The 27,354-nt window shown below is 46.5% G+C and overlaps 1 protein-coding gene across 1 annotated transcript in view; it reads right to left on the bottom strand.

The window, feature by feature from the left end:
- Nucleotides 1-11,142, bottom strand: part of ACADM (acyl-CoA dehydrogenase medium chain) — a 53,258-nt gene extending 42,116 nt beyond the window's left edge. Inside the window, exons 1-2 of the mRNA XM_075936274.2 lie at nucleotides 10,987-11,142; nucleotides 3,623-3,722 (exon numbers count right to left, since the gene is read on the bottom strand). Of these exons, the coding sequence (XP_075792389.2) occupies nucleotides 3,623-3,722; nucleotides 10,987-11,010 (124 nt within the window). The 5' untranslated portion in view covers nucleotides 11,011-11,142. The remainder of the gene's footprint in view (nucleotides 1-3,622; nucleotides 3,723-10,986) is intronic.
- Between the last annotated feature and the right edge of the window lie 16,212 nt (nucleotides 11,143-27,354).

The raw sequence follows: 27,354 nt of genomic DNA, 5'->3' as shown, positions 1-27,354 counted from the left end.
GCGGGTGATGATAGGGAACATGATGGTCAACACTTCAGGTTGTTCAATGGATGGTGGGAGTATATGGAAGTGCAGATGTACATTCTCTATCTTGTTAAGATGGGTTGTTTGTGATTGTACTGTGTGTATTAATAAACTATATTTGTAAATACACAAGAGTTCCTATAGTATGTGTTAAGGATGTTAAAAAACAAGTAATTTACTGGTTGAGAACTCATGGAATTTCCATCGACTAGTCAATAGGCACTTCTGGAGCTCTTGTACATTTCAAAGGAGGAATGCGGAACTCCAGGTGCAGCCCAGGACCAGTGGGAAGTCCCACTGACTCTAGGCTCCAGGAGGGTGCTTATAATTTGAAAAGCACAAGAGCCCCCAAAGGCTCTTGTGCATTTCAAAGCGTAAGCACCCGCGTGCAGCCCAGAGTCAGCGGGGGCACTTGTGCACTTCAAAGTGGAAGCACCCTCATGGACCCTGAGGTCAGCAGGGAACTCTGAGTCCTCCGCTGACCCTGGGCACCATGCCACACGGCACTTCCCCAGAACCCGGGGTCAGCTGAGGACACTACAGTAAAATTAAATGATGGCCACATTTCCACCACCCTATACCAGAAACCTACCAACAGTTGTACTTACCTACATGCCTCTAGTTTCTATCCAAGACACATTACCCAATCAGTTGTTTACAGCCAGGCCCTAAGATCCAACCAGATTTGCTCCAAACCCACAGACAGAGACAAACACCTACAGCATCTCTATCAGGCAGTCTTAAAACTTAAATACCTACTGGGGGAAGTGAAGAAACAGATTCACAGAGCCAAATGAGTACTCAGACAAGTAAATTAGCACCACTAGTCATCATCTATAGCCCCCAACTTACACCCTTCCAACACATCATTAACAATCTGCAACCTACCCTGGAAAATGATCCCTCATTCTCACAGGCTTTGGGGGAAAAGCCATCCTTGCCTACAGACAACCCCCTAATCTCAAATAAATTCTCTCCAGCAACACCTCAAACATACCAACCCAGGAACCCACCCCCCTGCAATAAACTCTGTTGCCAACTCTTTCCACACATTATATTATCAACACCATCACAGGACCTAACTACATTAGCCACATATCAGAGGCTCATACAACTGCACATCCACAAATGTGATATATGCCATCAAGTGCCAGCAATGCCTCTCTGCCGTGTATATTGGCCAAATAGGACACTCTCTACGACAAAGGATTAATGGACACAAAGCAGATATTTGAAACAGTAACACACAGAAACCTGATGGGGAACATTTTAACTTGCACTCATTAATAGATTTAAAAGTGGCTAGCCTCTTACGAAACAATTTCAGGAACCAACCAGAGAGAGAAACTGCAGAATTGGCCTTCATGGGCAAATCTGACAAATTTAGCCAGGGATTCAACAAAGACATTTCTTGGATGGGCCGTTATATTCAACACCTAAATAGGAGCCTTTAGCTATGATCTTTGAAAAATCATAGATGACAGGGGAGATTCCAGAAGACTGGAAAACGGCAAATATTGTGCCCATCTATAAAAAGGGGAATAAGAAGAACCCAGGAAACTACAGTTTAACGTCTGTCCCAGGGAAGATAATGGAGCAGGTAATTAAGGAAATCATATGCAAACACTTGGAAGGTAATAAAGTGATAGGGAATAGCCAGCATGAGTTTGTGAAGAACAAGTCATGCCAAACTATTCTGATAGCTTTCTTTGATAGGATAACGAGCCTTGTGGATAAGGGAGAAGCGGTGGATGTCATATACCTAGACTTTAGTAAGGCATTTGATACGGTCTCGCATGATATTCTTATTGATAAACTAGGCAAATATAACTTAGATAGGGCCACGATAAGGTGGGTGCATAATTGGCTGGATAACCGTAGTCAGAGAGTCGTTGTTAACGGTGCTAAATCCTGCTGGAAAGGGATAACAAGTGGAGTTCCGCAAGGGTCTGTTTTGGGACCCGTACTGTTCAATATCTTCATCAATGATGTAGATATTGGGATAGAGAGTACGCTTATTAAGTTTGCAGATGATACCAAACTGGGTGGGGTTGCAACTTCTTTGGAGGATAGGGACATAATTCAAAATGACCTTAGCAAGTTAGAGAAATGGTCAGAGGTAAACAGGATGAAGATTAATAAAGAGAAATGCAAAGTGCTCCACTTAGGAAGGAACAGTCAGTTCCATACATACAAGATGGGAAGTGACTGTCTAGGAAGAAGCATGGCGGAAAGGGATCTAGGGGTCATAGTGGACCACAAGTTGAATATGAGTCAACAGTGTGATGCTGTTGCAAAAAAAGCAAATATGATTCTAGGTTGTATCAACAGGTGTGTTGTAAGCAAAACTCGCGAAGTCATTCTGCCGCTCTACTCTGCACTAGTTAGGCCTCAGCTGGAGTACTGTGTCCAGTTCTGGGCGCCACATTTCAAGAAAGATGTGGAGAAATTGGAAAGGGTACAGAGAAGAGCGACAAGAATGATTAAAGGTCTAGAGAACATGACCTATGAAGCCAGGCTTCATGAACTGGGCTTGTTTAGTTTGGAAAAAAGAAGATTAAGGGGGGACATGATAGCGGTTTTCAAATATCTAAAAGGGTGTCACAAGGAGCAAGGAGAAAATTTGTTCCTCTTGGTTTCTGAGGACAGGACAAGGAGTAATGGGCTTAAAGTGCAGCAGGGGAGGTTTAGATTGGACATTAGGAAAAAATTCCTAACTGTCAGGGTGGTCAAATATTGGAATAAATTGCCAAGGGAGGTGGTGGAATCTCCCTCTCTGGAGATATTTAAGAACAGGTTTAGATAGACATCTGTCAGGGATGGTGTAAACGGAGCTTGGTCCTGCCTTGAGGGCAGGGGGCTGGACTCGATGGCCTCTCAAGGTCCCTTCCAGTCCTATGATTCTATGACATCAAAAGCTAAGTATCAGGCACTTACTGCCCACTCTATTAGGGTATTTTAAAATGGCGACCGGCCACGAATATGCTAATCAAGTACGGGATACTTAAATCCAGCCCTTGATTTGCAACTTCAGTAAGTTTCATTTGCCTCCCTAGTTCGAACTAGGGGGCAAGTGTAGACATACCCTTAGCCTCATTTAGAATGAACACTTTAATTGACAGGTTTTTTTCCCCTCTTCCCACTTTTTCTGTTTTATATTTGGGGACAGATATATGAGGATGGGCCAGCCCAGCACACCTCTGGTGGGGGAGGAGAGGCAGCACTTGGGGCTTCTCCAGGAGCTTGTGGTCTCAGCCAAGAGAGGGGGGCAGAAGGCCCACTGATTTCTGCTCTGCAGCCCCAAATTGCTGGTAGTAGGCCTTTTTTTAAATCAGACTTTACAAACACTTCACGGTTTTCTGACCTGACCAAGACAGGCATTTTGGATCTTAAATATTTTTAAAAGAAAGATATTGATTAATGAAAATAGGGCTTTCGTATCAAAATGTTTTCTCAGCCTGAATAACAGCATCATCCTGCATTGCAATGCTATGAAACACACTCTTAAGCTATTGAAGGACAGTTATTTTGTCCAGATTGTAACAATTTTAGATATAAACTACATAGCACCATTTCTTCGGACCCACAAAATACTTACCAAAACTAAAGCCAGTTCCACCAGATTTAATTTGATGTGATGCTTCAGCAGCTTGACTAGACTGTAATCTCCAGCAACAATGAGCAATGCCTCGAAATACCTGTTTAAAATAAAAAAAATATGAAATTTAACATGCCTACAATGCAAGGCTTCTTGGAGTCCTAAGAACTAATGGACTAGCTTATAACACATTAAAATGTAAATACTGACATACATTTGTCTTTCTAAACAAATACTGCATCAAATGTAATTATTTTTCAAGTTTTTTTAAAAAATGAAGGATGTTTTGGTTACTCTAGATCCCGATCCTGCAAAATATAGCACAAGGACAGACTGCTTGACAGCATAAAAGCCCAACATGGTGTCATGTGGATACTAAGGATGTTAAGAGGCAGGTAACTGGCTAGCTGTGTAATCAATACAATTTGTATCGACTACATGATTAGTTGATAAGGGAAGGTGCTCTGTCCCAGCTCGTGCCAGGTCCAGGAGCTACCCACACTGTGGCTTTGCAGTTTAAATGTAGTAGGAGCTGGATGGTCCAGGTCCAGCAGCCCCTGTCTGCAGGGGTCCCAGCTCCCTAATGGGACCCCCCCACCGACCAACAAGGCAGCAGCGTAGGTGGGGGATGTGGTACTGCTGAGACGGTGCTGGGGGGAACCGTCTTTTAAGCCAGCTCCCCCCTCCCACTATTGCTGCATTTGATAGAGGCAGCAAGTGGGGAGGAATGCAAATAGTCGACTTGACTACCTGATAAACCTAGGCTTATGGGGTAGTTGACTACTCAGCTAGTTGCTTACATCCCTAACGCGTACTGCAGTCCTGCTATGAGTTACCTGTTGCAGCACTGAGACTTTGAAAACGAAAAAAAAAAGCACTGATATTTTTTCTCCCCTTTTAAATTAACCTTTTACAACCTCAATGCCAATTTAATATTCTGCCTAGAAATCAGCATTTACCAGAATATCTTGTTTGAAAAATGAGAATTTCATGGAGCATACATTATTTTCTGATTGCTTTTTTTGTAATGAACTACTGCCTCAGATGACTTGTGATCCACAGTCACTTTGCTCCAGAAATTTGAGGCTAATAGGGAGGCAGCAGCCCATGGGGGCAGGTGGCTCTATGATGAAGAGGCAGCAGTGTGGAGGGTGATAGGATCAGGAGGGAACTGGTACACATGAGAGGCTGGCTTTAAAGCTCTGCGAGAACTAGCATGCATGGGGTGCCAGCTTAAAAGTCAGCACCAGCTCCCCCTCCACCCTACTTGTTGCTGCCTCTGATATTTTACAAGTGGCATGCATGTAGTTGTTTGGGTTAATCAATAAGCACAGGCTTACTGGTTAATCCTTTAAATGGCTATATGCTAACATTCCTACCACACACACAATTCAAAGAACAGAGCTAAGAAGGCCTCTTTCGTGTGTTAATTGTGTTGAAGTTGTGTTTCTTCTAACCTGCTTGCTAAGAGTTAAAATCACGGGGAGCTGAAATCACTTGAGACAGATGGGCAGAAGTCACAGCCAAGAAGGGGATGGCAGTGGATGGCGACTAAGAGCCAGCAGGGCAGTTGTGGGAAAGATGTGATGAATAGTCAACAGGGTGGCACTGGAATGATGCAACCAGCAACTAACAGAGCAGCAGAAACATGACAAATGTCAAGCAGGATGGCAGCAGAGAGGTATGAGGAGCGGCCAGAAGAGCAGCGGCAGAGAGTAGAAAGCAGGTAGATGGCAAATGACCAGCAGAGTAAGAAAGATACCTCTTGACTCCTCCCACTCAGGAAGGGAGGTGAACTCTGTAATGGCTCTTGACAAGGGCAGCAACTGTGAGTGGGGTGCAGAGAATACTTGAGAGCTCCAGAATTAATCAGCAGAGGAGCCAAAATTTACCTCCCCTGGTCTGGCAAACTCCCGTTTGGGGCCGGTCATGTCCCCAGTGTGCCGGATTAGGGTGGTCCAACCTGTAGTGAGCTGGTGTGTACTAGTCCTTTTGAAAGCAGAGCATCTGGGAGTTCTGTGAATGTTCAGTGGATAAGGGGCTCGGCACGCTAGAAGGATATGCAGCGGACTCAGGGTTGCATGTGAAGGGAATACTTAGATTGCTGAACATAAGAAAAGAAGAGGAAAAAGACCTCTATTTGGGGCAGGACTTTTACTTATGTTTTTGTTTATGAACTCTGTTTGTGGTGTTTTCCCAAATTAATGCCAAGTTACTTACCTCCCTCTTATTAAAAGTTTATTTTCTATGCTCAGAACCTGTGTTTGCAAGTGGGGAAGCACTGCTTCTCAGAGGCAACTGGGGTGGAGTGTGAATTTCCCAGGTTACTCAGGTTAATTCTGAGGGTTCAAGCTAGTTGTATTTTGGATGGATGGAGAGGAACCCCTGGATCAGGGGTCTCAAACTCCCAGTTCCGGGGTTATGTACAGCCCAAGCACTTCCCCAATCCCATTTGCAAAATAGTTTGAAAAAAGTTATTTAATGAGCCCTGCATAGCTCACGGCCCAGTGGTGGGAGGATGGGTGGGCGAACAGGGGGTGAACTCACCCAGCAGCACCTCATTTTTGTGCAATTCCCCTTTTTGAAATTAAATGCCAGGGTTCTGGACTGCTGAGGTGTTCTTCCCACCACAGGAATGTTAAATGTTGTTATATTATGGTCACAATTCCCAAGCGGTCCTGTAACGGTTATCTCCTGGACCTGATCCTGCGCTCCACTCAGGACTAAATCGAGAATTGCCTCTCCCCTTGTGGGTTCCTGCACCAGCTGCTCTAAGGAGCAGTCATTGAGAAATTTTCTCTCTGCTTCTCTTCCTGAGGTGACATGTATCCAGTCAATACGGGGATAATTAAAATCCCCCATTATTATAGAGTTCTTTATTTTGGTAGCCTCTCTAATCTCCCTCAGCATTTCAATGTCAGTATCACCATCCTGGTCAGGTGGTCGGTAATATAATCCCTACTGCTAATTTCTTATTATTGGAGCATGGAATTACTATCCATAGCAATTCTATGAAACATGTTGACTCATTTAATATTTTTATTTCATTTGATTCTACATTATCTTTCACATACAGTGCCACCCCACCACTCACCCGGCCTGCTCTATCCTTTCGATATATTTTATATCCTGGTATGATTGTGTCCCACAGATTTTCCTCATTCCACCAGGATTCAGTGATGCCTATTATGTCAATCTCCTCCTTTAATACAAGGTACTCTACTTCACCCATCTTATTAGTCAGACTCCTAGCATTTGTGTAGAAGCACTTTAAAAATTTGCCACTGCTTATTTGTCTGCCCTTCCCTGATGCATTGGATTCCTTTATATGCGGTTGTATGTCTGCTCTGGCCCATGGTTTGTCCTCTCCCCTCCTCTCTTTCTGACTATAGCACAGAGATGCCCTTCCTCCCCAGAGCACTGCCAGAGGGGCTAGCTGCTGGCCCACCAAAAGCATTTGAGGATTGGCACTGGCCCCAAGGTAAAATTGAGTTTGAGACCCCTTTCCTAGATATTGAGCCTGGCACTAGCTGCTGATGATTCCACCTGGCGGAGGGGTTAGAGGTATATTTAAGGATATACTTCCTTGTAATATATTTTCAAAAATGCAAAGCTTTGTTCTCTTATTAACGATCACTTCTGTTTAGCCTGAAGCAAAAGCTATGTTAATGTATTATTTTTCCTTCCAGGTATTTAGTCTCTTGGATCCTACTAGCATTTCTCAGACTAGAAGAAGAGTCCCAAGTTTGTGTAACACATATGGATAAATACCAAGCAAAAGACAGCAACAGGATTTTGGAAGGTTAGCACCTGAATTGTTCAAATATTAATCTGTCCAGGAAGACTGACGCACGCACAAACAGAAAAGGGAAGTAACTCTTTGGGGTTAGCATTTCTTTCATCTCTAATGCCCTCCTTCATGAGGCTTAGCTTTAGAAAGCACTAAAAGCTACACTTCAGAGAAGAGCAAGAGGCCAGCTGAGTGAAGTTTTCTTGCAGGATTTAGAGCCAAGTATAGAGGGAGAAAAGAATGGCTTGGTTAAACAGCAGTGTAAATTCTATTTGGATGGCACATACATACAAGTCCCCAACATAAGCTCCAGCTCTGTCCTCCTCCTCCTCACAACTCAGGGATGATTCAGTGGGCCCCAGCATCTTCCATGTCTATGTTCCCCTCCACAGTTTGGGTATGTCTAGACTACATGGCTCCGTCAACGGAGCCATGTAGATGAGTTTACTAGACATAGCAAAATGAAGCAGAGATTTAAATAATCGCCGCTTCATTTACATAAAAATGGCTGCCACACTGTGCCAACGATCAGCTGATCGGCACAGCTGGGCAGTCTAGATTCTCCGCGGTCAACAAGGGAAGCCTTTGTCGACTGCTCCGGTATGCCTCGTGAAACCCAACCCTAACCCTAACCCATCAATGGAGCCATGTAGTCTAGACATACTCTTTGTGCCCTATATCCAGAGGTGAAAGTAAGTGGATGCGTCCTGGTGCACAATTCCAGCAATAGCTGGCTAAACTGTAGCAAGAGCTGATAGGGCACCAGGAACTATCTATAAGACAGGGGTGGGGAACTTCTGGCCCACGGGCAGTAGGCAGCCTGCTAAACAATTTAATCTGGCCCTTGGGGGGTCCTGCAGCTGTAAAATGCTGAGTGGGCTCCCTGGGCCACTTTAAAAACTTCCTCCAGCCTCCCCTGCAGCACAGCCAGATACTTCAGGTTCCTCTTGTGCATGTGGGAGAGGCATGAGCAGGAGATCTGGTGGGAGAAGCGTCACATGCTGGGTGGCAGTGAAAAAGAGGCTGGAGCTGCTTCCCAGGCTCAGGGGGCTGCAGAGGCTGCCAGCAAAATTCCTTTTGCTGTGAGCAAACATGTGGAACCAGAGGTCTGTTCCCAGAGTGGGAGGGAAGGGAAACCTGAGCCCCTTCCCTGCATGGGGCACCTTTCGGGAAGAAGGGGAGGCCACAGGGGGACCAGCTTCTCCCCCCACTTACCTGAATAGGCTGGTTGGCTGGTCTCTGGCAGACTTTGTAGCATGGAGACTCTAATTGACTATTTCTTTCCCTTTTTTCCCCCCTCTTTTCTCCTCTGCCATCCCCTATTTATTTCAAAACTGGAACTTTAATAACTCCACTCATCTGAAGAAGTAGGTTATACCCACAAAAGCTCAGGATACCATCTATGGCTACGTCTAGATTACATCCCTCTGTCAACAGAGAGATGTTGAAAGTGCAAATGAAGCGGGGATTTAAATATCCTGCACTTCATTTCCATAATCGCATCATTGCTGCTCTTTCAAACAAGTGCCATTTTGAAAGTAAAACTGCGGTCTAGACGTGGTTCTTTCAAAAACGGCAGGCTTTTTTGAAACCTCATTTCTTTAGGTTTATGGCAGGGGTGTCCAAACTTTTTTCAAAGAGGGCCAGATGTGATGAAGTGAACATGCGTGAGGGCCGACCATTTTGCCTGACATTCTTTGAACCATTAAAATTAAATGCAAATTAACTATTTTATGCAAAGCTTATTGCAAACGGCATACTTTTCATTTCGTCACATGGATGACAAATCTAAACAGGTGTTAAATCACTCTGCCTTTCATATCTGGATATGGAGCACAAAGAGTAAGTGGATGCAAAAATCCAGGAAGCTGAAATATGTCAGGAACATTGTAAAGTACATTACATATTATTGGTAATAAAGGTTGTCTGTCAACTTTTAAGTTCAAAAAATATGAACAGGAACATAACACCAAATATACATGTTGTGTCCAAATATATTTATAACTGATTTAGACCAACTGACATTAACTGAGATTTTACAATGTATTCATCTCAATACATATGGATTCGTTGGGGGCCATAAAAGATAGATATTGCCAAATTACCTGTGGGGCCGTATTAAACCGGAACACGGGCCGCAATTGGCCCGCGGGCCGGACTTTGGATATGCCTGGTTTATGGGGTCTTTCGAAAAAAGCCTGCTGCTTTTGAAAGAACAGCGTGTAGACCGCAGTTTTACTTTCGAAATGGCGCATATTCGAAAGAGCACCATGACATGATTATGCAAATGAAGCACACGATATTTAAATACCGGCTTCATTTTCACTTTCAAAGTGCCTCATTTACATCCCTCTGTAAACAGAGTGATGTAATCTAATCAGAGCTTACATGTTTTATTAGTCTTTAAGGTGCTGCAAGATTATTTGTTATTTTTAAAGTTTTTGGAATCTTGACAGTTAAGGAGGCATGCAGGACTGGAGAGAAGGGGGGAGGGGAAGGTGAATCCCTGCCGGCCCCTTCCCTGTATGTGTGCCTTTAGGGAGGAAGGGGTGGCCACTTCTGGGCAAGCCCCAGAACTCCTTCCCTGCAATAGGTTGGCTGCAGCAAAGAGCAGTGTCTGGTAACCCTAGCTAGCCACACACTGCCAGCAATTCCTTCTTAACGAAATCTGGTCATCTGATGAATGCTCAGGATCCACTACATGTTTTGTTAGTGTGTAGGATGAATGTAAAAAACACCAAGGCATGCGGGACTTGGGGGAAGGGGGGATCCCTTGCAAGAATGGGAGGGAAGGGAAGCCCTTCCCCCCCACTTCCCTACATGAGATGCCTTTAGGGAGGAAGGGGTGGTCACAGTTAGGCAAGCTCCAGAACCCCTTCCCTCAGGTGGCCACAGCTAGGCAAGCCCCAGAGGCTTTGCTCTGGCTGGGACATCTGCAAGGGTTTTAAAAACATTTTTAGAACAGCGTTTTAGCACGTCCCGGCGTTCTGTGCAATGTGTGTGTGAGGGCGCGCTCTTTGGGTGGGGGGGTCCCACTTTTGTGCGACCCCTGACTGGTATCTCTGTGGGTTAGCAGCCCCTGACCCGTCAAAGGTTCCCCACCCCTGCTGAAAGAAAAGTTAAGTGACTTTCACCGCTGCCTATATCCAGGGTCTCCCTTCCCTCAGCCCCGGTGGCTCTTCTGCCCCAGACTCCATCCCTCCCTGCCCCCGCCTAGGCGCCAGAGCTTTTCCTCCCCTTCCCCATTTCTTTGAAGCCGAGGCTCTCATCGCCGTCACCTGCACCCCCCCCCCCCCCCGCGAGCCACAACGCACATTTGCAAGGCCCCCGCCCCACACTTCAGGCTCCGGCCCTTGCACCTCCCCTCGGAACCGACCCGTGTCCGCTTCCGCATGAGCCTGGGTGCTCTCCACAAGCCCCCAGTGCCTGGCCCGCCGGTTCCCCTCAGCCGCCCCTCTCCGCGGCCGGGGCGACCCACGTCCCGCCCCGCGCCGCCCCTTGCGGCCAGGGCCCGCTCCCCGCCGCCCGGCCTGTTTCTCTTTCCCCGCGCGCCCACCCAACTCCTGCTCCTCACCCGGGCGACCCTGAGCACCGACATCTTGACGGGCGCTGCCCCCGAGCTCTGACCCCGCGGCGGGCGAGAGGCGGTGGCCGAGGGGAGCCGCCTCCCGCGGGCGGGGCCGCAGAGCCTGGGGCGGCCCCAGCCAGCCGCCGGGCGGGGCTGACAGGCCGGGCGAGTTGAACGTGTGGGGGCGGGTTCAAAGTGCGCGACCAAGGCCGGGGGGCAGCCAGGCTCGCCCCGGGGGGCTGCAGCGTGGATGAGAGGAGCGAACTTGGGTGGGGAGAGAGACTGAGCTTAGGTCTGGGCTAAGGCTGAACCCCATCTCTGCCCCTCCGTGTGAGCCGGCTTGGGGGGGGGGGAGACCTTTACGGGGGTGGGCAGCTGGGCTGAGCCCCAATTCCACCCGTCCTAGGCGAGCCATGTTGCGCGGGCAGGGCTGAGCCTTCCCTCCAACCTTTGCCCCGCAAGCCAGGTTCTGGAGCGGTGTGAACCCCTCTCTGAATCGTCGTCCTCCCCCCATGAAACAGGTTCTGGAGGGGCTTACCTTTTCGGAGGGGGGTCTGGGTCCCTCTACCCCCATTGAGCCAAGACAGCCCTGCTTGTTGGAGTGGAGAAGCTTAGAACAGGAATGCACTGGGGGCATAGCCTATCAGCTCTATACAAATGGCTCACAGGAATCAGATCATCTTGTATATTACCTACAATTAATACAAACTCTCTGGACTCCTAAGAAGGGTTATTGGGGTTTCCAATAAAAATGCACAATAACCACTTTCAGAAGAAAGTGCATAGTTAAGTCAATTTCTGTATCACTGGTGAAATCTAAAAGTAATGTACCAAATAACCTGTGTTCTGCCATTTTTTTTGCATAAATATTAGACAGGATCCTCATTTTTAAAGTTAATTTGAAGACATATGCTGGAGAACCATATATACAGTATTACTTTAATGGACAGATGTTTTAAATTTCATGATGGCTTTGAGTTTAATAAGCCATATAACTATAGTAGTGTTAACAAGTCAATTTTAGGTAACAGCTTTGTGTGGCCCTCACATATCAGTTTTTTCCTGTGATGTTTCCTTCCTATTGGAATCTTTTCTGTGTTATTTCTTAGAATATGTTCTTACTGACTACACAAACAAGAGCTGATTCTGCTCTCACACAGGCTTTACATGAATATTTCCTTTCACTTTATTGAGGTCACTCCTGATTTGCATCAATATAACTGAAATCAAAATCAGGTCCATAGTCTCAAACAACTAATCTATAACTACTTTTGATAAATGAAGTATGGTCGTAGACATGAGGGTCCTAGGATATTAGAGAGAGAAGGTGAGTAAGATACTTTCTTTCATGGGGCTAACTTCTGCTGGTGAGACAGCCACACTTTCAAACCACAAAGAGCTCTTTTTTAAGAAGCTTCCCTCTCTCACCAGTTTCCTTTTGAGAGAGCGTCCATGCAGTCTGGATGCTTTCTTGCGCAAAAGTGCATTGCTTTGTCAATGCGCTTTTGCAGTGTGGATGCTCAAGAAGTCTGTTGTGTAGACATAGCCACAGTGAATTTATCCTCATAACACCCCTGTAATATAGGGAATTATTATCATCCTCATTTACAGTTTTGGTACACTGGCACAGAAAAATTAATGGCCTAATTTTGATAGCTTTACAATGGCACTGGAACAATTTTTAGGGTGGGGGAGCTGAGTTTACATCTGTTTGTGTCCCTCCGATGATTTACAATGCTCACGTGGCGGTGCTTCCAAGGGGCAGCGCTGTATGGAGCCCGGGGTCAGCTGGGAACTCCAACTGATTCCAGGCTCCATGCAGTGCTGCCCCATTGAAATGCCACTGTGGTGTTTCAAAGGGGAGTTGCACATGATTAATTACATGATTAATCATTATTATTTTTTTTAATCACATGATTAATCGCAATTAAGATTTTTAATCTCTTGACAGCCCTAGTATTTAGGCACCTAATTTCAACTGAAAGCAATAGGAAGGTAGGTGCCTAAATATTTTTGTGAATCCCACGCTAAGTAGCTTTATCTTGAGAGAAATTAAATGACACGCGCAGCATGAGTTAATTGTCTTCTTTAACAGAGCATGGCCCGATGAAATTGTAGAAAGCTACTATATGCATAACAAAAAAAAAGTTATTCAAAAAGTGATAGTACAATCCCAGTTTTCATAATCTGGTCCTGCATCTTGCAGGCTTTTTAAAAATCTTATATTTACTTACAGTTTGACACAAAAGGGCATTACAAGAAGTAGAGAGAAAATTTATTTTTTTGCCCTCTGATGACAGGAGAAGAAGCAATGGATTTGCTCTGCAGCATGGGAAGTTTTTTAGACATTAGGGAAAACTTTCTGTCGGAGTGGTTAAGTTCTGAGATAAATTGCCTAGGGAGGTTGTGGAATCTCCATCAGTAGAGATATTTAAAAGCAGGTTAGACAAACATCTGTCAGGGTTGATCTAGATCGTGCTTTGTCCTGCCATGAGTGCAGGGGACTAGATTTGATGGCATTTCAAGATTCCTTCCAGGTCTAGTTAAGGATGTTAAAATGTGTTTATGTTTGTAAATGTGCAACTGCTGAAATATTCAGTGGTTACATATTTACATGGGGAGGGATGCAGTGAGAGGTGGCTTAAAAGCTGTTGCTCACAGGGAGCTGTATCAGAGGCAAAAGCACAGGGGTAGGTAGCTCTGTGGGAGCCAGCACTCATGGGGAGCTGGCTTTTAAGTTGACTCCCTGTGAACACCAGCTCCTGCTTTCCCCCACACTATGCAGCTGCCTCTTTGTGAGGCAGCAGTGGGGGTGGGAGTAGCAGCTCTGTGGGAGCCGATGTGTGGAGAGCTGTCTTAAAAGCTTCCACCTGCCCCCTCTGCACTGTTGCCTCTGATACGTGTGAGGAGTAGTGAGGGCAGTGATGTGATGGTTTTGGTAACATAGGTTCCCTTGTGCCAGTCACCAGTGTCCTGATCATGCCACTGAGCCTGCCTATTTGCCCTCTGGGGCTCCCCACTACCCTGTCCTGCTGGGCCAGAAACTCTGGTCAACCCTAGCCAATGCACCCCACCAGCAGAGCAATACAGACACTGACCCAGCTCAGCTCTGGGAGGGCTTAGCTACAGGGCCTACACAGTATCCAGGAACAAAACCCTCAACAGGGACCAAAACATCAAACAAATCTGTCTTATTCTGAATACAAATTTTAAACAGAGAAAGCTCATAAGATGAAAGGGAAATATGCACAGCTGTGCCTCCCCTCCTCCTCTGGCAACAATTATTTACACTGGGCTTGATAATAAACAAAAATGTTTTATTAAGTATAAAATGTAAGAGTTAAGTGATTGCAATTGAAAACAGATCAAAGTGAATTACTAAGCCAAAATAAACAAAACATGCCAATTAAGTCTCACTAAGAAACTTGTTACTTGCAAATTCTTACCCTAATAGTAGTCCTAATCATCTTTTTCACAAGCTAGGCATCCTCATAGTTTGGGCATAATCTGAGGTGTTGATAGAGGAGGTCTCCTATCATCTGACAACTGCCTATTGTTTGCTTTCCCAGCTTTATATCCCGTTTGTGCAATGCAGGAATTCTTTGTGTTCATTTCAAACTTGTCTCATCTTGCATAGAAAAGTACAAGATCCAAAATGGGTTCCAGCATCAGGTGGCCTTGCCACAGGTCTTGCCTGGACCCACCACAGTTTAGGCTTATAGGAAAAACATAGCCATTCAGAGATCATTGGTTTGAGTACTGAGCCATTATGTTTCTAGAATATTACTAATGACCCTCATTAGCACATATAAAATTATAAACAAATTCACACTTCATATTTCTAACTTCACATGCAAGACTACATACATATTTCTAACTTCACATATATGCACAGAAATAGAATATACACATTCAACAAATTGTAACTTTAAAAATGATATGTTACATGATGCATTTTGCCTAAAGCATCTTTGAGGTATGCATATTCATAAGCCAATTTTCATAAAGCTTTGGTGGGCATGACAGATGTATTATTGTTTCATGTTCTCTAAAGGCAGGACAAGAAGTTGTGGGCTTAATCTGCAGCATTGGAGCTTGAGGTTAGATACTAGGAAATCCCTTCTAACTATAAATGTTGTTTAGCTCTGTGTGACGGGCCGACTGAGGCAAGGGGGAGAGATGGTGCCGCACCAGGGAATTGCAGCGGGTGTGCCGGACCGGCAGGAGCTGACGCAGAGCCCGGTGGGGGGCCCTCTGCACACCAGACATGGGGGCGGGGCGGGGCGGTGCTGTGCTGGGGAGTGGTGGCCGGGACGCTGAGGCAGCCGGGGCTGGCACCGAACCCGGCAGTGCTCGGACAGCCCCGCCGGTCCGGAGGGGGCCCAGGCCGCGCCGGGAGAAGGCAGCCGTCAGCCACAGAGGCAGGACTGCTGGCGGACTGCCACATCACAGGGCGGGTGGAGCTCCAACCCCCGGACTCAGTGTCCCCGAACGGGGGGACACTGAGGGGGCGGGGCAACGTCCTGTGCCGTACCAGGATGGGCCAGTTGAAAAGGCCGGAAGGAGGAAGCAGCAGGACGACTCACACGGCTGGAGTCGCCAGGCGCCCCAGGGAGCACGCTTTACTCCTTCCAGGTGGAGGAACAGAGGGAGTCACCCGGAGGGACAGTGCCCTAAGCCAGGATCGAGGAGGGACGACGGAGCAGTAAGCAAGGCAGACCCCGCTGGAAGGCCCGGTGAACAAGAGGGGGATAGGAAGGAGCCCGGGGCAGAGCACTTCTGGCGCCCGTAGGCTGACGTGCTTCGGGGAGAAATCCTGTCAGTTGGGTAGGGGTTTAATGCCCCAAACCCTTAGGGCCCCAGACTGGGACCCAGTGGAGAGGGCGGGCCCAGGTTCCCCTAACCCCCGCCCCCGCCTTTGTATTGGCCTTGTCCGTATACTTGGACCCCACTAGGGGTTTGCCTCAGTGTTAGTGTGAGATAGGAAAGAGGGGCCCTGTTAGATCCTAAAGTGCCCTGGGTGGTGGGCTCGCAGGGCCCTGTCCTCTAGGAGGGGCCAGGGCTCACGCCTGCAAACCCACCACTTGACCAAACTTAACCGTCTGGAACCATCACACTCTGGAATAGTCTTCTAAGGAAGGTTATGGAATCCCCATAATTTGCGGTTTTTAAAAGAGCATGTTGAATAAACACCTGTCAGGGATGGCCAAGTCAGTGGTGGGCAATAAGCTGGATGTGACTTGCTAGGACTAGCCCTTGGTGGTTTGCCAGTGCCTTATTTACCTGCATCTCCACAGGTCCTCTCTGCTTTAGGCTCCCATTGGTCGCAGTTTGCGGTTGCTGGCCAACAGTAGCTGTAGAATGCAGTGTCTCAGTCCGCATTATTTCTCGCAGCTCCCATTGGCCAGGAATGGTTATCCATGGCAAACAGGAGCTTCAAGTGGCTGTACCTTTGGAGGTGCAGGTAAATAAAGTGCCGGCGGCCCACTAGCCCTGGTGAACTGCGTTGTCTACTACTCGGGTAGGTTTACTTGACTTTACTTCAGCATGGGGATGAAATTCATTACATCTGAAGGCCCCTTCCAGTGCTACATGTCCATGACTTTATGAATAGCAGGCATCAGCAATAGCTGGGAGGGAGATCAGCAGAAGTTCCCAATCAAGGCAGTAGCAGGAGGTAAAGGCAATTTAAAACTGAGACACTAATCCTCCACAGCCCCAAAAAATTGCTTTCCCACTGCTACTCCTCGTGTCTCCTAGTAAGTGGCAGTGTAGGGTGTTCTATGTCAGACTTCTCCTAAGCCTGAGACTTTCTCAAGACCCTGAGACTCTCAAACTTTGAGGCCCCCAGTAACCGGAGCAGCTTGTTCATCTTGTATACTGCAGACTGTGTTGGAATTGCAAGCTATCACTTTAAGAGTTTCCTCATCCTGCAATCAAAGTCAGCCTGGAATGAGCTAGTCTACAACAAGATTGGGTGAATTACAACTCTCCGCCTTAGGTAGCAGCCTGCTTTGTCTCTCTTGGGTTTGGTTACTGACTGAGTGCTATTCTTCTGGGCTACGTCTACACTGGCACCCTTTTCCGGAAATGCTTAAAACGGAACAGTTTTCCGTTATAAGTATTTCCGGAAAAAGCGCATCTACATTGGCAGGATGCTTTTCCGGAAAAGCACTTTTTCCAGAAAAACGTCCATGGCCAATGTAGACGCGCTTTTCTGCAAAAAAGCCCCGATCGTCATTTTCGCGATCGGGGCTTTTTTGCGGAAAAGACTACTGTGCTGTCTACACTGGCCCTTTTCCGGAACAGTTTTTCCGGAAAAGGACTTTTGCCCGAACGGGAGCAGCATCGTTTTTCCGGAAAAACACTGACGATTTTACAGTAGATCGTCATTGCTTTTCCGGAAAAGCAAGCGGCCAGTGTAGACAGCTGGCAAGTTATTCCAGAAAAGCGACTGCTTTTCCGGAATAAGTGGCCCAGTGTAGACACAGCCCTGGATTATGAGAGTCCAAGTAGTGTTATACTTCACCCTTGCAATAAGATAATTTTTTATTTTTATACAACTTCTCAGTATGCCTACCATGAACATGAACATTCACATGATAAGTGAACATACAAAGAATTTTCTACATCTCTGTTGGGCAGGGCTGGGGAATTTCCAATCTGGGGTCCTACTAAAATCATCATAGGAGAGAGAAAGACAATCTCTTTCTCTCTTTCCTTCTGCCTGAGCATTCCTGCTACCTAACCCTTTGCTAATAAGATTACAGCAATTTTACTTATTATTCCTCCTGTGAGAATTTTTCTTCTGCAGTATAGGTTATATATTGCTTAGCCCAGTCCATTAATATAATATAAGATCCTATTTCATACTAATGATTAGGAGAGCCACTAATTATTGCTAAATTGTGTAAATTAGCAAGTAAACACAGTAAAAAAGATAATGCTTTGAAAAATATACTCAGTTCTTTTATTTTGATAGTTGCAGTCTAGGCCTAATTCTGTATGTTAATATTCCATAGTATGTTATAGAAGAACTAAGTACTTATTATTATTATTATTTATTACCAGTAAATGTACTGCAGTATATTTTTATTTAAGTCTTACCAATATTGGATCTTACTACAACATTTGCTATGACATTTTTATTAGAAGGGGAAGTGTCATCCAGTCTTATGTGTGGTCATGTAGTGCAGAATAGTGAGGCTCTAATGCAAAAATAAATACATTTTGTAGCTCTGGTATCCTGAAGTCAAAACCTACAGACCAGGAAACTTCAGTATAGGGCAACCTAACAAGCGTGGCAGTTTCCCTTTCATAAAATTAAAGAATGTATTTTTATAAAAAGTATTAATCACTAAATGTTCTATCACAGCAATGACTATAGATAAGGCTGAAACAGAATCTCAATGGCTGTTTTCAGACCCTTGCAACTTTTTAAAAAACAGTATTTTCTTTAACTGGATAACAGTTCAAAAGTGATATATGTATTTTGGAAAGTTTAGGAAAAATGCATACATGTCTTTTTTTATGTGAAAATTATACACTGTTCAGTTATAAGCATTTTCAGATATTTGTTTTGTGTTTGGATAACTCAGACATTGCTTTCTTTCAAAATTTCAGTAAGGACCAACAGTTGTGCCTTCTTGTTGTTAGAAAGTGTAGCCAGCCAGAGTAAGTCTAAGGTCCGACACTGGGTTCCCAAAGTACAAAATACTCCACACAGGTATCTGTCAAACACAAGTAGTTTATTTCCTGACAGCTAACAGCTGTGCCCCATAAATGGAACAATATAACAAAGAAGCAGCATATCTTATGTCCCTTCCTGCAAGCCTGGAACCCCGGGTAGGCTGCGGACAAAGTGGGAGGGAGGTTATCTCAGCTTCCGAGGCGCCGGTACCCAAAGCCCATCGGTGAGGTTCGATTTGCTAGGCTCTGAGGCACCCTTAAATACAGTTTTCCTGCCATGTTTGGCAGTTTGGAAATTTCCAGGGGTTACTCATTATGTGCTGATGTAGGGCTTAGCTGTTAGTTATCGATCTGGTTCTGTTCTAGTTCTACTTGTTCTTTGGCCCTGTTTACATGAACAGTATGTTAGGATAAACAGAATTGTTTATGCGTTCTCACCCTTAACTACAATTCGTTCTTGCTACAATGGTTTATGTTCCCAAAGACTTGCTTCTGGCTCATCAGTTATAAGGAAAAGGGAAAAGGGGGGGAAAGAACGTAGGCCTCACCACCCTTAAACTAGCACATACAAAGTTCTTCTGCAACTGACCACTACAGAAATCCACATTTGTTCAAAGTCTTGGAGATTTGTTTAGATAGGACACTGTGCATGCATAAACACAAAACTGAGTTTTTTGCCCTAAGTTCAGAAAAAAATATTGCAGTATGTTTATTTGAATAGCTATTATTTACCTTTGAGAGTAATGGATAGTAATGGGGACAAATTTAAAAACATTCATATTGGGTTTATAGAAAAACTCATACAATTAAATATATTCATCATGCATTCCTGGTGCACTCAAAACTTCCACTGACTCCTCCCTGGGAATTTTTTATGTACAAAATATAGGATTAAGCCACGAATTTCAGACTTTTAATGACACATGTAATGGCATTTAGCACTCCTTTAGTATGTGCCTATTGAGATTTCAAAACACTTTATATATTTAAGAAATTTAACCTCACGTAAGCATTAATGTTGACCTAAGTGATTTTCCAAAGTTAATTCAGAAATTCACTGATAGGTCCAGGAAAACTACTTATGACTCATGCTTCAGAGATATGACTAGCAAATCTTAATTTGTTTTAAAAGATTATTTATTCCCCTCTATGTTATCTGATTGGTAGGTTCAAATTTAACATCTGAAGATTTTTTTTTAGAAACAGTTTAGTTGGGCTTTTATTTGCTCAGTGAGTGAAATAGGCAGATTAGAGATATAAAAACACCAAACAAAACAAAATAGTTCACTGTGGGCAAAGACACTGCCTACCACGGTGTTTAGACAGCATCTGTGATGTTGTGGGTCCTAATTGAACCTAGATGATAATATTAAAATATTTGCTACATTGTGCATTTTAGCAGCTGAGAAAAACTTCCAGAACTGCTGCTCTTGTTCTCTTTCTTCCTGGGAGAGCCATATTTTAAATATTTAACAGAGCTGCTTAGTTTCAATGACAGCCTCTACTTGTCAAAAATACTTCACAGAGTAGCTCAGAAGCTAGAACAGTAACTTAATAAAACATATTTTATAGTTAGAGCTGCTGGGTGGGTTAGGAAAAATTACTTACAACTCTAATATTCAGAACTACTAAGAACCTTTAAAAGGAACTCTTCATATTACCACTCACATGTTTGAGTTGAGTAACGTGAAAAATACAGTGTACAGTGAAAGAGAGAGCATATATATATATATGTGTGTATATTTTCAGTGGCCAGTCTTTTTGTACTGCAGAAACGAGACATTTGAATTTTGCATCAAACTTGAATTTTGCCAGTGCCTTATTTACCTGCATCTCCACAGGTCCTCTCTGCTTTAGGCTCCCATTGGCCGCAGTTTGCGGTTGCTGGCCAAACTGAATAAAAGTTTAATTTATTTCTAAACAGTTGTTTAAAACTTTTTTTAATTGCCTGATTTAAGAATGAGACAACAAAACCATGCCGAAATAAATAGTTGCTCTGGGGGGAGATACAGCTGAGGAAAGAGATGGTACGGTGTAAGTATGAGGGAGTGGAGAAAGGAGGTCCCAGTGTCCCAGTGGTTAAAGACCAGCTAGCCCCATCCCACTGTATCTGCAACCAATGCCAAGCCTGAAGGGAGGAGAAAAGAAAAGTTGACTCAGTTTGGGACTGACTAGCAAGGAGGCATGAGATCACTTCAGCGGTTTAAGGACACGAACCAGAGCCTGTCCACTCAGCAGCCATGGGGGCAAGTAAGCTCCCACCCCACACGTCTCAGAAAAGAGGGGAACTTACTGAGAAGCTGCGATTAAGGGGGAATCTGGATTCTTGGGACTTGAACAGAGAGCAGCCTGGAGGACTTGAACAGAGAGCAGCCTGGAGTTCCTGGAACAGGGGGACAATTCCCCCCCTCTTTCCTGCCTACTTACTCACTGCAGTCTAGCTGGTAGGCTATTCAGCCACCAGAGATCTGACCGCAATTGGTGGAGAATGCAGGTATAGCCCCAGCCCTGCCAGAAGGATTCAACAAAGGAAAATAAAAAGATAAGCAGGGGTGAGCCCTGCCCATGAATAAATATGGAACCGCTGCTGAAATGGGTGGCTGAACAAAATGCCCCGAGCAGGAGCAGCAACAGCAGCAACTCTTACAACAAATGGCCCAGCAACAGCTAATTGGTGAATTAGCATCCCAACAATAGCAGCTCCTATCAAGCTTGCCAAAATGGGGCCTGATGATTATCCAAATGTGTTTTTGGAAATTCAAGCAGGTGGCCATGGTTGCCCAGTGGGTTCAAGAACAATATGTGGCCATGCTGACCCCACATCTGACTGGAGTAGCATACCATGCACTAGACCCCCCTTATGGCTCAGGACTATGCCCAGATCAAGGCAGCAATCCTTGATGCCCTAGACATCTTGGAAGAGACGTTCAAATAATGCTTCTGGGGGAAACGGTACCCAGTGGAGCCCAACCCTGCCTCATCACTCAAAAGCTGTGCAACGCCTGCTGGAGATGTCTGAAGCCAGAGACAAATACAAGGACACAAGTACCCAGATTCCCTCTGGGGGAAGGAATGGGTTGTACAGCATCTCCCTACTAGTGTGGCCACTGCCATCTAACTGATGGAGAGCTACCTGGCAGCCAGGTCCCCAGGGATGACACCCCCTTCAATCCCAAGGGTGACCATGAGCACCATGGCCCTGATGGATGGAGCTACTCAAGGTCCCCAGGGTCAGGGAGCATGCTCTCCCCTTCCCTGGCCCCCGTAGGGCTCAAGGGTTATGGGGTACCCACATGCTCCAACTCCATAACCAAGACCATCTCCCCACCTCACCATTTGGGAGACTATGGCTTCACCAGAGACTAAGCCAGGGCTCCAACTTACACCAGGATTTGGGAAAGCCCACTGCAACTCATCCTCCCGGGCACCCAGAGAAGACACCACTGGTGCCACCCAAGATCAGGACTGGTGTTTTGTGTGTGGTGGCTTGGGGCACTGGTCCAGGGATTGCCCCTACATGAAATGCAACTTCGGGAAGCTTTAGGCCCTGCATGCATGAGCACACCATCAGGACCCAGCAAAGCTGACCATCCCACTGTGGATAAATGGGACAGAAGCAGATGGACTGATTGATTCTGGATGTGCTCAGATCCTGGTATGGCATGCTCTGGTGTCTAACTCTGGCCCTCCTCAGGGCACCATTATGCTGGAGTGTGTGTGCATGGAGACTTGAAGGCCTATCCCTATAATCAAGTGACCTTAAAGATAGGAATGTGCAGAGCCCCTGGTCCCTACCCTTGCCTATCCAGTGATCCTGGGCAGGACTGGGGCTGTTTTGGAGAACTGCTGACCAAACTGGTGGGGATTCCCTTCGGAGGATCTCCACCCTCTGCCTTTAGAAGCAGATTGATTGAAAGCAGCGACTCTTGCTGGTGTAGGGGAAGTTGCAGATCCTGGGGAGGGAGCCTCCCAATGCTCAGCACCAGCCAAGATGAATGAGGCCCCCAGCCAAATGGAGGAGGAGCCAGCCCTGCTACCTGACTTAGTGATCCTGACTCATCTCTCAGACTTTATGGGAGAGCAACGAGTAGATGCCCAAGAAGTTTAAGAGGCAACCCAAAGCTGTGCTGTTATGCTCCATGAGTGCCAAGAGTGTGATGACTGGGATATCTTAACAGTGAATGGAGTGAATGGAGAGATCACTGACCCCCATCAAGTAGGAAGGTTCCTCCATTTTAAGATTCAGGGAAGCCATCTATACTGGGTAGACAAGGATCCAGAAATGGAAGAGATTTGCCACCAGCTCTTAGAGCAGTGATCTCCAACATTTTTAAACACAAGATCACTTTTTCAGTTTAAGTGCAGTGCTAGATCTACCTCAAACTTCAATACTCTTGCCCCACTTCCTCCCACCCCTTCTTCGAGGCCCCACCCCTTCTTCGAGGCCCCACCCCTTCGAGGTCTCACCCTGCTCTCTCCATTTCCCTACCTCCCCCATCCTCACTCACTTTCACCAGGCTGGGGTAGGGGGTGGGAAGCAGGCTCTGGTCTTAGGCCAAGGGGTTCAGAGTATGGGAGGGGCTCCAGACTTAGCCCAGGGTGGGGAATTGGGGTCCAGGAGGGGTTTCAAGATGCAGGAGGACTCATGTCTGGGGCAGGAGGTTCAGGGCTGGGACGGGGTTCAGGATGCGGGAGGCTCTGGCTGGGCACCGTTTAACTGAGATGGCTTCCGGGTGGTGGAGCAGTGGGGTTAAGGCAGGCTTACTCCTGCCCTGGTCCTGCGCCATTCCTGAAAGCAGCTGGCATGTAAAGCAGTGGCTCCATGGCACCATGTGCTGCCCCTCATCTACAAGTACTGAGCCCACAGCTCCTACTGGCTGCGGTTCTCTGTTATTGATCAATGGGAACTGGTGTGTCTGTAGGAGTGGTGTCTGTAGGCAAGAACAACATGTGGAGACCCCCTGCTCTGCCTTTCTCAGGGGCTGCAGGGAGATGTCTTTTAGGAGCAGCAGTTACCACAGGGATAATTACTCCAGCCACAATAGGTTAGGCATTTAGAACTCACTCCTCAAAGAATTAAATTTAAGCGTAAGAGAGAAATGAAAATTATGAAATACACAGACCAGTCAAAAACCTAAAATAACCCATTTGCAAGCAGTAAAAGAAGTAACAACAACCCCGCACATATGTGTTGGGTTGGGAGATGAGAGTGTAGGACAGTTTGTGTTTGTGAGAATGACAGAGATTGGCATTGCTAAGCTCCCTCCATCCCCTTCTCTCTGTGTGGAGATAGGGTACAGAAGTAAGGCTGGCTTGAGCCATTCCTGCACCCCGGGCAGTGGGCACACAATGCATGTGTGGCTCCGCCCCGGGCGCACGGCACATGCGCAGCCCCACCCCTCGGCGCACTGCGCACCTTACAGCTGCAATCAGGCGCCGCGTGCCCAGGGCCAGGGGCTGCACAGCACCCCTTAGAGCTGCCATCATGCGCCATGCGTCCGGGGCCAGGGGCTCTGCGGCGCCTGATGGCAGCTGTAAGGGGCACCGTGCGGCCCCCGGCCCTAGGCACGTAGCACCTGATGGCAGCTCTAAGGAGCACCGCACGACTGGGCGCTCGGCACCCCTTACAGCTGCCATCAGGCGCCCCCCATAGGTTTGCGCCCTGGGCACCTGCCCAGCTAGCCCCCACCCTTAATCTGGCCCTGTACAGAAGTGAGGGTATGAGGGACACTCTGACATCAGAGCCCTGCCTCTTCTCCCTGTCACACAAGCTTGCCCTGCTGCACAGCAAGCAGGAGGCTTCTAGGGGGGCAGCTCCAAGGCAGAGGACAGAAGCAATATGACAGTGGGTGGAGGGGCAACTGAAGTACCAGCTCTTGATAGCTTCCCAGCCAAACCAGTCAGGATCACCTGTCAGAGGCTCTAAGATCTACTGGTAGATCCTGATCTACTAGTTGGTGACCACTTAGAGCCTCAGTCTTACCAGAGGGCGACTGGCCCATGCCATACACATCACTGGGCACAGGGAGTAGGAAAAGACACTGGCACAGATTTTGGCCCACTTCTTCTGGCCAGAGATTCCACAGGAAGGTGGCAAACTTTTGCACCTCCTGCCCAGAGCGTCAGCTCATCACCCCCAGCCAGTGGCAAAAGTCTTGGTGATTCCCCTCCCACTCATGAATATACTCTTTGAGCGGATTGGAGTTGACATAGTTGTCAACATGGAGAAGAGTGCTGCTGGATACTGGTTCATCCTTCCCATAGTAGATTATACTATTTGTAGTATACTATGCTATTTCTACGTGCCCAAGAAGTTTAAGAGGCAACCCAAAAGTGTGCTGTTATGCTCCATGAGTGCCAACAGTGTGAAGACTGGGATATCTTAATAGACCAGGGAACAAACCTTATGTCCCAGATGGTGAAGCAGCTCTTCCAATTACTGAAAATCAAAATTCCCTGAATATGTTTACTATCCCCAAATGGGTGCTCTAGTAGAATGCTTTAATAGAACCCTAAAAGCCATGCTCTGTAAATTCATGCTGACTGATGTGCATCACTGGGACCAGCTTTCTCATGTTCGCAATCCAGGAGGTTCCCCAGACCTCCATAGGTTTCTTACCTTTTGAACTTTTGTATGAGAGGCAACCCCAAGGGATTTTGAACCTAGTTCGAGACACATGGGAGGAACAACCGTCCTGAGCCAACTATGTAGTGCAGTATGTACTAAACCTACAAGACAGATTCAAAGCATTAGGCACATTTGCTCAAGAGAACTTCCTATGTGCCCAAGAAGCCCAAGAGGCAACCTATAACAAATGGGCAAGAGTTCATGAGTTCCAGGTTGGGGTTGGGTCCTACCGCTGCTTACCAGTTCAGATTCAAAACTCCTAGCTCACTGATAAGGGCCTTATGAGGTGATCTCGTGGGTGAGTCCTGTAAACTGTGAGTCCTGTAAACTGTGAGATACATCAGCCTGACAAATGTAAAATTTGACAGATCTACCTACAGGTCCCAGGAAGGTTTACTAATAACCTCCTGCTCTCCAGAACTGGAACTGGGCTCTCAGTCAGCTGAAGCTTCAAAACTGGGGAAAGTCCATATTGGATACAATCTTATTTCTGAACAGAAATGTCAGGTGCAATGACTGATTGCTACCTTCTTATCTGTTCGATCAAACCAGGCCAAATGAACCTTGTGGTACATCGCATCCAGATGGAACTGGGGGTTAGGGTTTGGGAAAACCCTTGGACCCTTTCCCAGAAGCTGAGAGAAACTGAGACAGAAACTTCAGTTGATGCTGGTGTTGGGGGTCCTTCAGTGACTGGAAAAGTCAAGTGGGTCTAGTTCTCAAACCCAATGAGCATCCAGTTTTGCATTGATTTCCATAAGGTGAACACGGTGTCAAAATTTGATGCGTACTTGATGCCCAGGTAGATGAGTTGCTTGATCAGCTCTGGACTTAATCAAAGGGTAATGTCAGATCCGCCTCACACCCAAGTCCAAGAAGACAGCATTGTCCATCTCTTTCAGACTCTTCCAGTTCTGAACCACATTCTTTGGGTTGCACAGTGTCCTGGCCACGTTCCAGCAGCTAATGGACCGTGTTCTTTTCCCCGATAGCTAATGTACCACTGTTTATTTGAATGACATCTCTCCATCAAATAAACGCATCTCCCTATAGCTGCCACTGGGAGACCCACCTACATGCGCTGTACTGCAGTCACTCAAAGAGGCCTGCCTGATGGAAAACTCTGCTAAATGCCACTTTGGGAGGGATGAAGCCACTTACCTTGGGTACACGTTAGGGAAGGCCATCATTAGACCCCTGACTGGAAAGTTCCAAGACCTCCAGTGATGTGCTCCTCCATCTTAAAAAAAACAAGTAAGATAGGAGCATTGGTGTGCACCGACATAAGTTGGCTCTCCTCCTCATGCCTAGACCACTGGTCAATGGATTAGCATGAGCAACTGAGCTGGTAATTATATCCCGTCTATAGAACTGTGTGTATGAAAGTGTGTACATGCAGGGCTGGCCCACAACATTTTGGCACCTGAGGCGGGGAGCTCAAATGACGCCCCCATGCCACCTTTTCTCCTGCCCGCCTGTTATGTCTCTTGTGCCCTTCTTCCTCCAGCACAGCACTCCACCACCTCTGTGCATCTAGAGCAGAGAAAATTCATATGCACCAGCAGCAGACACAATTTTCTGCACTCTGGGTCCTAGTGGCACCTCCTCTCCCTCTCTTACGGTATGTCTACACTACCCCGCTAGTTCGAACTAGCGGGGTAATGTATGCATACCGAACTTGCTAATGAAGCCCGGGATTTGAATTTCCCGGACTTCATTAGCATAAAGCCGGCGCCGCCATTTTTAAAAGCCAGCTAGTGCGAACCCCGTGCCGCGTTCCACGAGGAGTACAGATAGTTCGGAATGGCTACATAGTTCGAACTATCTAGCCCGTACCGCGTGTAGCCGCGCGGCACGGGGTTCGCACTAGCCAGCTTTTAAAAATGGCGGCGCGGCTTTATGCTAATGAAGCCCGGGAAATTCAAATCCCGGGCTTCATTAGCAAGTTCGGTATGCATACATTACCCCGCTAGTTCGAACTAGCGGGGTAGTGTAGACATACCCTTAGTCTGGCACCTGACGCAGCTGCCTCAGTTCGCCTCATGGTAAGGCCAGCC

The sequence above is a fragment of the Pelodiscus sinensis genome, chromosome 9 (genome assembly GCF_052426305.1).
Source record: "Pelodiscus sinensis isolate ZL-2025 chromosome 9, ASM5242630v1, whole genome shotgun sequence".
NCBI lineage: Eukaryota > Metazoa > Chordata > Testudines > Trionychidae > Pelodiscus > Pelodiscus sinensis.
The sequence above is the reverse complement of the archived record's forward strand: the minus strand, read 5'-3'. Positions and strand labels throughout refer to the sequence as shown.